This window comes from Sceloporus occidentalis, unplaced genomic scaffold, assembly GCF_023333645.1.
Source record: "Sceloporus occidentalis isolate IW3139 unplaced genomic scaffold, rSceOcc1.0.p SCAF_23, whole genome shotgun sequence".
Classification (NCBI taxonomy): Eukaryota; Metazoa; Chordata; class Lepidosauria; order Squamata; family Phrynosomatidae; genus Sceloporus; species Sceloporus occidentalis.
Window position 1 is genome coordinate 6823602 of NW_028317003.1, and position 12522 is coordinate 6836123.

At 35.8% G+C, this 12522-nt stretch overlaps 1 protein-coding gene across 1 annotated transcript in view; it reads left to right on the top strand.

Annotated features, from left to right (window-relative positions):
* The window catches only part of LOC149300751 (acidic amino acid decarboxylase GADL1), a 71392-nt gene extending 60721 nt beyond the window's left edge, over positions 1-10671 (top strand). The window contains exon 14 of the mRNA XM_089484719.1: positions 10498-10671. Within this exon, the coding sequence (XP_089340845.1) occupies positions 10498-10671 (174 nt within the window). The remainder of the gene's footprint in view (positions 1-10497) is intronic.
* Positions 10672-12522: the final 1851 nt, after the last annotated feature.

Here is a 12522-nt window from a genome sequence, read left to right on the forward strand (position 1 = left end):
AACACCATTTGTTGTTGTTTAATTTAAAATGCTCCAAACAGCACTTAAAATGTGAAATCACTTTAACCTAACCCTACATTTTACAGTTCTTTACAATATATACAAATATGTAACACTGTTTACATCAGCTTCCATTGGGTTAATTTTTTTCATTTGGACATACTATTGCACCCTGAATAAAGGTGGTCACAATTACAAAAATGCCCTATTTTTGCATCAGCAGGGAGAGTATCACTGGGTCAGTGCAAACAATGTTACATTGATGGAAGTTAGGGTATTCTGATCCTGCAGTGTCAATGATCTCACTGAGAAGTGGTTCTGTCAATGAAACAGACATACAGGCTGTACATAGGGGTTTCTGGTCGTCTCCTATAGCTGATCACACATAATATGATCAGAAAACCAGAACCAGATTCCTGCTTATTGATAACTGTGTGAAAAGGGCACAGGGAAGAAAGACAAAAGAATAGGAAATAGTTGTTCTATGATTAAAAAACTAAAAAAAATAATAATTATCAATAAAAATAAACTTAAAAAAATATATATTTATAGGGACCTAAGTATTTTATAGGGACCCTAGTGAGGTCATCATGACATTATCACAGTTCCCTCTAGTTACAAAGACCCCAGGGGAATCCATAGTCATGTCTTACTGCTCTTTTAAGAGTTTCATTAAAGAATAAATCCAATCTGGATCCTCACATAAATGGCATATCTTCCTCACACCACTAACCATAAGCTTACCCTTGACACTAACACCATATGCTGACACACACACTCATGCTAACACCATACACTAACATCCACCCCATTATCAATGCAGCTCACACACTTTTCTTTCTATCCCCCTCCCCTTCATAGAGAGCTTCACTGCAGCTTAGCGTGCCTCGGTAATGTGGTCAAAAGTATTGGGACATCTGACCATTACACCATTATGACATTGCATTCTAAATGCATAGACATTGGTATGTAGTTGGTCCCCCCTTTGCATCTAAAACAGCTTCCACTCTTCTAGGAAGGCTTTCCACAAGATTTTGGCATTTTTCCATGTGGTTCTTGGCCATTTATCCAGTAGAGCGTTTCTGAGGTCAGGCACTGATGTTGGACGAGAAGGCCTGGCTAGCAATCTCCATTTCAGTTCATCCCATGGGTGTTCGATGGGGTTGAGGTCAGGGCTTTGTGCAGGGCAGTCAAGTCATCCAACCATGTCTTTATGGGCCTTGCTTTGTGCACTGGGGTACAATTATGCTAGAATAGGAAAGGGCCTTCCCCAAACTGTTCCCACAAAGTTGGAAGCATAACATTGTCCAAAATATCGTGTTATGCTAAAGAGGACATACCAATGTCTATGTATTTAGAATGCAATGTCATAGATATGTGATAGATATAGATATTAGGGTGCCAAGGTCTCAGTAACCAATTTTCAAACCCAGTAGAAGAATGTAAACTTAAGTCACTAAACCAAATTGATCACATGGATATTGTTTGTGAATTCTCCATTCTACATTCCATCCATAATAAGTCATAAGTATTTCTTTTTGTTTCCAAGCAGCCAGATGTCTCACAAACTCTTTTGTTCTTGGGAAACGTCTGATTTTTATTTTAACCATATTGTCCTAAGAGAAATTCATTAGAATATCAACTTAATTTTTAACTTTGACTGGGAACATGACAAAATACAAAGTAATCTCTGTAAACTGTTCATGAAAGATATTTTTGAGGGAGGGGTAGACTGCTTTCAGTTGCATATTAAAGGTCACAATATTTAGTGGACCCCAAAAAGCTATTTAACAGTCAAATGCCAAATGTTTTTCGGCTCCATTTTCTGTGACATAGTCCTGATTTTTGGCAATGGGGAACATGGACCAGCTGGGGAGATCCATTGATGTCCCCTGACCTGGATGACGGTTTGTCCAGCTCTGAAGCTCTTTGAGCAACGCACCATCTCAAGCCCATCCTTTCACTGCCTACAGCATCATCCCTCCTTATTTTCTTTCACATCAGCAACATAGGTGTTCTGGTTTTTTGGTGTTCCTGAAATGTTGGGGGTTATGTGATCCCTACATAGAAAAGAAAAAAATACTCTGTATGAGGATACCAACAGCATATTGAAACCTAAGCTAAAGCCTTCAAAGATGTTATCAGTGAAGTGCAAGTTGTATTTTCTTAGCATAATGAGCACAGGGAAAATCACCATTTATAATGTTTTACTAATCCTGATCATAAGGGTCAGATTGAGAGTGGTTCAACAAACCAATATGCATTCTTCCTACTTCTCTGAGTGAGAAAGAGAAAGTTGTGTGAGAGAGAAGAGGATGCGTATTTACTGTGATGTTAAATCCCAAAGTTTCCCACAGGCCATCGAAATACAGTTACATTTAAATCAATGTTTTCATTGTGAACAGTGGTTATAAAAAATATGAATGAATTTTAGCTTGTTTTTGCCATACCTTTTTAGTCATTAATATGAACATAGCACAAGAGGTGTTTTGACATTGTATAAACCATAATTCAGACATGTATTATCACACATAGGAATAGTAAGCAGCACATTGATATGACTCATATGTCAAAATGGTCCACACCCAAACCTCTATTCAGTTTTGTATAGGCATGATGCAAACCCCAGAATTTTTTTGTAGTTCCCAATGGACAGCCCAAAGATGATTTTGCATGATATATATAGTATACATAACATCAAATATGCTCATTTGGCAAATGAAAGGTTATATATTTTAGAAAATTGTATGATGTAGAACTATATATATCACTTCTCAATTGAAATGTCAAGGGCTTTAAAGGAAGCATAGTCTTTGCTGGCTGATCCTTACTTATCTGGAGGGTGTATTCACTAAACTGTGAGCTTGCAAGTAAGAAATAAATGTACAAAATTCCAGCAGTAGAGTCATCAAAGTTGCAACAAGAAACTCGGTTTCATTAAAAAAAAGCCCAATATGGAAGTGAAAAACACACACATATATATATATATATATATATATATATATATATAATCCACATTGGCCTGATTGCCTTTTAATTTTTTGGGTGGCAATTTTTACCTTTTGCATTAGCTTCTTTTTATTTTATTTTTTATAGCCATTTTTTGGCTGAAAATAAGAATTGATGGCTTTGTGGATGGCCTTAAGAGGTAGCTGATGGTGTTTCCCCCCTGCACCTTTGTAATATTTTAATTATTTTCACTGTCCACCTTCATGGCATCCAAAGGGTTCTTGGATGGACCTCATCCCCCTCTACCTTGCAGACGTAGATGAAAGGGCCTTTAATTGAAATTAACCCACCAATTCTGTGAGCAACGGGATGGGAGGATGAGTCATAATTAACCTTATTCCCCATTAATTTAGTTATTTTTAATATTATTTGTGTGTGTTGTTTGGTGGAGGGGAAAATTTTGCATTTTTTTAGGCAAATTTCCCACTGACCTTGCATGCCCTCATCAGAAATTCACAAAATTTAGTGTTGCAGGCACTTACATGTCCTTGGAAACAGTTTTTTTTTTAAAAAGGCATGCGACGTCAGTCAAGTCTGGTAATTTTGGTAAACCCAGCCATGCAGCTCCTCTAGAGCCTGTGAGAAAGACATGCCATGTAATAGGAAGCACCCCTTGCTTACACTATAAAGAAAGTACATATTGAAATGCCATGAAAAAACACTTGAGGCAGGTGGATGATGGAATAGTAACATAGTAACATAGTTCATAAGGTTGAAAAAAGACCAAAGTCCATCAAGTTCAACCTATATACATATTGTGTCCCTACTGTGTTGATCCAGAGGAAGGCAAAAAACTCTTATGAAGCAGATGCCAATTGCCCCATACCAGGGGGAAAAGTCCTTCCCGACTCCAAATATGGCAATCAGAATAAATCCCTGGATCAACGTTCTGTCCCTATTAATCTAATATCCATAACTTGTAATATTATTGCTTTCAAGAAACACGTCCAGGCTCCTTTTGAACTCTTTTATTGAGTTTACCATTACCACTTCCTCTGGCAGAGAGTTCCATAATCTCACCGCTCTTACTGTAAAGAACCCCCGTCTGTGCTGGTGTAGAAACCTTCTTTCCTCCAGCCGTAGAAGATGTCCCCTTGTTATAGATACAGTCCTGGGTATAAATAGGTCCTGGGAGTGATCTCCTTACTGTCCCCTTATATATTTATACATAGTTATTAAGTCCCCCCTAAGCCGTCTTTTTTACAAACTAAATAACCCCAATTCTGATAATCTTTCTGGGTACTGTAGTCCTCCCATTCCCCTTATTACTCTGGTTGCCCGTCTTTGAACCCTCTCCAGCTCCACTATATCTTTCTTGTACACTGGTGCCCAGTAAGATTTTCTTCATAAAATCTTTGCCCTTAAAACTACGTATATGAGGATAGCCTTGGTCAAACTGTGATTGGGGGGAATGGTAATTTCTGATGTAGAATATGTAGAAAACAACCACATAAGTTTTCTAATCAAATGAGTAATCAAACTGTTCATTTACTGTTTGAATTATAAGCAATACAAAAATGTAATATTCTTTAATGCTAGAACCATATTTATGTCAATTCATTTATAAAGTCAACAAGAGATGCTACTTGATATTGGATTCCAATAAGGAAAAAAAAACATCTTTTATGTTCAAGATAACCAAGCAGTGAAATTTTGTTTTAAAGGATTGAAATTACTACAGGGTATTAAGAGCTCATAATATATTCTTGCAATTGACAGCTTAATTTTCATAACACTAAAATCAGAATATGCATTGCGACAGAAACAGCATTTTTAAAAATGAATTTTAGGTTTGGAATCCAGACACTGGGAAAGAGGGACGTCTGTGAACTGTGCCACAAATTATTATGCAAATACTCTGAATAATTGATTCACATGAGCTTTTAAAATTAAAAAGATAATGTCTTACTGCAGTTATGTTCTGAATGATTATATTTTTAGGTAGGTCTAAAACTCCAATAAAAACAGTTCTCAGCCTCACACGGTGTTCCTTATCTATATATTGTTTTCTGGGATCTGGATTCTTTCTCAATTTTTATCATCTACTTTGTCAATGTTTTGGAGGTTCAATTCCCCAAATACAAAAATATTTAAGAATAACTCAACCAGGAATGGGTAGCTTCTTAACAAGCAATTTAACAGGTGTTATATAATATATATAATATATATAATCACATGGACCTGATCCATGATCCAGTAACTGTGAGAGTTTACATTAGCTAGCGCCTGTTTACACATGTATCAGTGTTATGTGAAAGTACTGTGTTCTTTATGACTGCCATGTATTGCTACATTGTTTATGTTATGCGTAAGGTGTGTCCGTGTCTAGTTTAACTCAATATTTGTAAAGAATGTGGAAGTTGTTTATATTTGTTTGTTTTTCTATTGTATTTCGGTAAAACAGGAGTTAAGGAGGCAGGATATTCATACATGTAATGAGTATACTAGTGGTTTAGGCAAGCACCAGGTATAAAAAGGCATATGAAGACTCTGACTAATAGCTTTAGCTGAATGATTTCTAAAGTTTGACTTTTTACAGATTTTGATTTTCCGTTGTCCCTGCTGGCAGCTAACAAATGATAACTAGTGTATTAGAACACTTTATAACTGCCCTAAATATATTGTATTACAACATATATAAAATATCATATATGCGGCATATATTAGAACATGTTAAGTGAAATACTCAGTCCATGTATTATCTGGATATATCTGGTTATTTGCATTAAATCATTCAGGTGCCATGAGTGCTGATTGGAAAATGAAAGGATTTGCTTTAAAGTATTCCCACATGTTCCTGTAAATGGAATCTATTAGGAGTCATGCAAAGTTTTCCAGGTGTGGTCCTTCAGCAGAGAGAAACACACTGAAGGTGTGTTAAATTCTTAAAGATGTTATGAGCCTATACTCCAGATCCAGAGCCTGACCTTGATAGGGGCACTCACACCAACACACACCCAGACACTCACACCAACACACACCCAGACACTCACACCAACACAACACACACATTCAGGAACTCAACACTAACATGCACAGGCACTGTACACTAACATAGACACCCACACAAAACCTACTCAAACTAACACAACCAGTCACAACTATACTAACATACCCAAAGGCACATACATAACATTGATTTATAAACAAAATCCTAAAATTAATACAGCATATTTTGGCCTGGAATATATTATTTTTTGTTGTTCACATTCTTATCCTATTGTAAGTGGTGATTCTGTTGGCTTTGACATGGGGAGCTATGAGTGTTCTCTTATATACGTATTATGCCTTTTACTGTTTATACTTTTTCAAATGCCCATGGTTATAAGTAGCAAAGGAATTACCAGGTCTTTTTACTGCAATTCATTCATTTTCAGCTGCTTCCTGATACAGAGAAACAGAGAAGACCTTTGTGTTTATAGCCAAAAGATGAAATAAAAAATTTGTGATTCACAACACGAATCTAGTGACATGGCATCATATGTTATCTCTGTATATTTTATGATACTCTCAACCATCCATGAGATGACAAAACTTTGTTAACTCCAATTACAAATGCAAATACAGGCAGTTAGTGAATTAATGAAAAAAAAAATTTGGGTGGGGTTGGTGCAGGCAGCAGTGTAGTTTAGAGACCACTCGGGAGATACAATGGAGGCCTGTGCTGCAAGATAAGTGAGGCACAAAGCAAAATGAAAAATTGTACAAAAAATATTATGCCATAAATTCACAACACAGTCACAACTGGGTGCAGACCATAAGATATCTGTGAACAGCAGAGAAACAATACACTCATAGATAAAAGTTGCCACATTGCTCAGGTAAATGTTAGGGATTTTACTCTCAACAATACTGATGATTTCAGTCACCAGAATAACAATATAATACTTGAATTTTTGGGGTGACAAAAGGGCTAGACTGCCAACTAGGTACCACCTATTCAATGATGCTCCTGGGTCCCCAGAGAAAGCATTTCTGCACTGTAAGAAGAGCTGCCAGACAGCTCCTGAACTGACTGCCAGCCGTCTTATCTACAGGTGGATGTCTTGCTTGTTTAAAGGTATGTGTAAGACACCTTGTTAAAGAGGAAAACCAGACCATTAAGTGAAACACACTGGCGGCTTCTTGAAAAGATCTAAATAAGTCGATTGCTGCCTATATTTGCTTTAATGAATTCTTTTGAACAAAATGTAATGTTTGCATAATAATAATAATACATTTTATTGTATGTTAAATATGACCAGGTCAGCAGCATTAGGCCACTTGTGTCAGGAAACTTGATAGTTAAAGTTCTGCCTCAACAGGTCTAAAATCCTTGTTAATCCTACATTCCTGAGCTTTAACTTTTCTTTAACTTATGACTTCATATTCATGTTAGTACATACATTTTTAGCCTTGAGCAAAGTTCAATACTAGTTTCTACTGGATATCTGTGTTTCTGCATGACTAATAAATGGGCAAACACGCTAATGAGAAGATAGGATTTGTTGCCATGAGCGATGTTGTATTTGTCTAGAATAATATCAGTATCAAATGTTTTAGCAATAATACCCGATCTCATGAACGGAATGACCTTTAGGGCATATTGTTGGTGACTCTCCTTTTCTGGTATAATCCCTTGACATATCCCCGTGGCTGTGAATCTCAACTATATCAGTACAAATAATTACTAGAGGTTATCCAGAGAGCCTCCAAGGGGACTTTACACTATAGACTTTCTAACTTCTTATGGACTCCATTTGGGATTTTTGAACATATTTATAATCCTAAAACGGCATTTGTTTTTTGTTTTTTTGCACAAGCAGTTTTGAAAGTGTTAATGTATATATCTTACATTACTTAGGTTTTTGTAATTTTGGTACTGGATCTTTTAATTAGGACATTAGCTCTGGTTTCTAACTGTTTTAGCTTGCAATGCTTTTAAAAAAAAATGTCTATGCTTTAGAAAAAAAGCAACCATAAATGAAGTTCACAGAATTCTAATCACCCCAGTAAAAAAGGAAAGGACCTTGAATGCATCAATCAAAAGGGTAGAAAGATGTCAATATTCAGTGTTAAGAGCTTGTTAAAATGGTTCAAATCTACTTCTACTTTTCATAAAGTAAGTTTTTTTTAACATGTAAGCAGTGGTGTTTAGATTCATTTGACTTTTTTTGTACATATCGTATGCTTTTGATAAATATTAAGTATTTGTGTGTTGTAAATGGTCATTTAGAATTTTCTAAATATTGTCAAATATGAAGCAATCAAAGAATGGCCTGTGTAACAAGATATTTGCCAGATATTTATCAGTCTGGTAAGTTCCCTCAGAAACCAGATATCTTCTGAGTTTAAGAAATCCCATTGGAAATTACTGTGAGAAGGTAAACATGGCCACTGGAAGTCTTTCTGGTGTCCAGCTTCAGACCCAAGGACCCCAATAAAATCATAGATGCAATCCAACTTTTTTCAGGGTCTACTAATCATTGAAAGGTTGTGTTATACTCTTTGGCAAACTAGAGAAGAATCTATATATTTTAAGTACACGTTTAAATATAAAGATATGCATACTTTAAGGCAAAGCTTGATGTAATGGTACATATGTGAAAAATGCTAAAACACAACATATTACATAATTATTTAAGTTATTGCAAAACCAAAACTAGAAGTAACTAAAAGTAAATATGTTTCTTAAAAACATCATACCCTTTTAGTCAATTTATGGTGATAAAATGGGTTTAGTATGCTATACCAATGCAACCTAATCTAGACATACATTTTTCTCCATTTTTCTTTTTTTCTACTACTTGTGTACCTACCCACTGTTGTGTGTTAGAGCTTTAATGGCCCTCGTAGTCATTTTGGCTAAAAACCATGGTAGTTGCTGTCAACATGAACTCATCTGTTCGTTTATGGCTTAACATCTCTTAAATATATATTTTTGTATGTTTTTTATTTTTTTTATTTTAGCTTATTATTGCTTGTTAATGGACAGTTGCTGGTGTGTGGCATCACAAGGTCTGATCATGCAACCAGCATTGTTCCTGCATGCTGGCAAGATGATCTAACAATAGAACAGATGCCAGCATGCATGGACCATGGTAACCTGTAGATACATAAAGCTGCAGTTCCATGATGGCAGGGATGCTATTTTTATTGTACACAAAGCTGCCAATCCTCCACTAACTGAGAACAATCTGCTCTTGTTGCATTTTTTACACACACAAGGCACATTTGTATAATAAAACTCTTAAGAATATGAAGTATTTGCTCTTTTTAAGCACATCCTAAATATACTAATCAGTAGTGTTGTATAGATTGTATATGGGGTCAGGCTTCCTCTTATACAAATAAGAGGAAGTGGAATTGTATGATTTTTATGTTTGTTCAGTTCTTTGGAATACAATCATGACTGGCATTTACTTTCAGGGATGCCTAACTCAGAGTTGTACTTACATTCCAGGTGCCCCCAGGCACAAACCACTGGCATTCCTATGCACAAAACCTGTTCTGAGTGAATAAAAAATAATGATGTAATTGCTACGTAAAGTTTATCGCAAACTGAACACCAAATATGCAGTATTCACCTAAACTCTGATTACAAAGGGTAGATTACGCAGATACCATATGCCATGTGTTTAGTCTTGAAATCAATTTAACATTTACGCATCATGCAACGTGAATAAAAAATCTGATATTGAGATATTATGAAATTTATTTGGAACAGCCAGGCTAGCCATGAGTTGGTATGTGTGTTCCTCCTACATCATCCAGTAAAGTAGACAGTAGATAGCTCTAGTTTACAGGAAAATACATTATCATCTGAGTTTATGTGAATGAAAAAATATATTATAACCAATTAGTTATATTTCTGAGTGTAATTCTGTGAGCAATAGTTCTAAAGAATGTTACTCGTCAGCTCTGCTTGTAATTCTTAGCATGACTCAGTAAGTGATGATAAACAAACATCATAACATTAATTTAAAAAATGGAAAGTAACACACACTTTTCCTGTACGTTCTCAAATAATACTTATGGTAAATAAGGGGTTTCTGCTTACATTAGCAATAAAGTGACCATTGTGGGGATGGAGTATGTGTGTGTGTCAGGGGTGGGCGTAGTGTTAGCAAATGGTCTTAACATGAGTGTGTGTGCATGTTAGTGTATGGTATTAACATAGGTGTGTGTTAGTGTTTGGGGTTAGCATATGTTTGATGGTGGGTGGTAACGTATGGTGTTATCATGAGTGTGTGTGTTAGAATTTGGTTTCGCTGTGTGTCAGGGGTAAGCCTAGGGTTAGCAAACCAAAAAGTCCAGACAATTGGTAGTTTTAATAAATATGCTCAATGCTTGCAATAAGTATGCAGGGGAAATTAATTAATTAAGCAGGCATAAGTGTCCAGGTGAGAGAGAGTCACTTTCATTCTAGAGGTTGCTGACTAGTCTAGTCTATAGCTGCAGAAGTACTAATCCTTTTTCCTGAAAGCAGTTTTTTTGTGTAACCCGCAGGTTGCCCCCGTCATTAAAGAAAGGATGATGAAGAAAGGCAGTATGATGGTGGGATATCAGCCTCACCGGGATAAAGTTAACTTCTTCCGTCAGATTATAATCAGTCCTCAAGTGAGCCGAGAAGACATGGATTTCATGCTGGATGAGATTGAACTGCTTGGCAGAGACTTGTAGGTGTGATTCTAGCAGCAATTTAGCAAATTAGCAAAATCTTGGGCAGGTAAAGTTAAAGAAACTGGATCTTTATGCATTGTCATATTTTATCACCTGGCAGAAGGAGCAACTCTTCGTAGTTTCTAGAGGCTAAATATGAGATGAAACATATGTTATGCTAAACGGTTTAAATGTAAATGCAAAATATGTTGTAAAATGTTTTAAAGTATTTAAATACCAAGCACGCCAGCATTCTTACAACTGAGTTGTAAATCCAAAAGTGGAGAATCCCTTTGCTGCCCAGGGCTAAATCACAGTTTCTTATTAATATGTCTATATAATCATATTTATGTAAAATGACCAGTACTTTTTTTGTTGCCTTTAATGTTCATTGTATCCGTCTAGGTATACTAAGGCAGGGGGTATGGCTCCAGCCAGTGTGATAACTATACGTGGAAGTATGGAAGGGATCTCTTTTCTCTTGTTCCACATTGAATTATTCAACCGAGTTTACTGACTAAATGAAGGTTAGCAGGAGGAGTTTCAACCAAACTCACTATGCATTTTAAATGGCCCACCCAAGTAAGCTTCTGAAGCAAGAAGAGCTTGGATGACACTACATAAAGTTATATCAGTGAGATTTATTGAAAGCCAACCTTTTTATTAACATATGCATTATGTAGGGCTAGCTCAGCTTTTCCAGGAGAATGTTGCAAGGCATGGTCCTTCGTAATGTGTATATTTGGGATGTTAAACACTACAGTTCTCCTGCTAACTCTCTGGGCAATTTCCACTTAAAAAGAGAGACTCCAAAGACTCAAATTGTGATGTCATAACCGGAGTATACAGGCTCATTAAATCATTAGCCCCACCCAAGTCACATAGTTAAAATTACTGGTTCATTGAAAGCAGTGCCCTTTACAAAGCCTGTAATTACAGACTTTCTTTATACCACCAAACATTCACATTGTTCCTCACCGTTTATTACAGGTGTTTATAATGTTAGGAGGAGTTTCCCTGACCCTAACTCTAAGCATTCTCCAGAAAGAGGAATGTGTACTACTAATGCACAACATTATATATGAAACAAATGTAAAAATATGTCTTACTTATCAGTAGACCTAATAAGAAAAAAAATATGAAAAAGTTCTTGTATTCATATATATATATATATATTTTTTTTTTCTACTATTTATTAGTGAACAGGAAAATGAGAAAGAATAATAAATTCCCATAGGATAATGCAAAACCTAGATTTTTATGCACTGTGTTCTCACGCCTTGATAAATATAGATGTTGGCCTCCTCCATCACTCCTTATACTGAATTGCATCCAGAGTGAGCCAATACACATTACTGTGTTCTGCAATTTTTCTTGCATATTGAATTATACAGATCCTGTAATAAGTTCTGTTTTCTAGTTATTGAGTGTACCAATGAATCTTTTGAAAGAATAGCCGCATACTGTATGGACCATAGAATGTGTATTCCTAGGCATAAATATTATTAAAACCAATCAATGAATACGATAACGTAGAAAGAATAAAATTTGATCAAAATGTTAAGTGTCAAGGAAAGTACATCATTGTGCAATGCCTTTTTGAGCATTACTTTAATAATTTATATAATAATTAATTGTGGCCTTTATCACAAGAACATTGGAGGTTGTCCAGCATAATTCAATCATAATTCAATCAGTGAGTTTACATAGAGTTAACTCAATCTTCCTAAAGGAGGACTGCTTTGGAGTAAACCCTTAACCCTTGGTGAAAGTTTATTGAATTCATACCATTCATTTTCTGATACTATTACACAAAGTTTTGCACATGTAACAGACTAGATGCTATTCTTCCAAGAAGAATACATGCTGTTA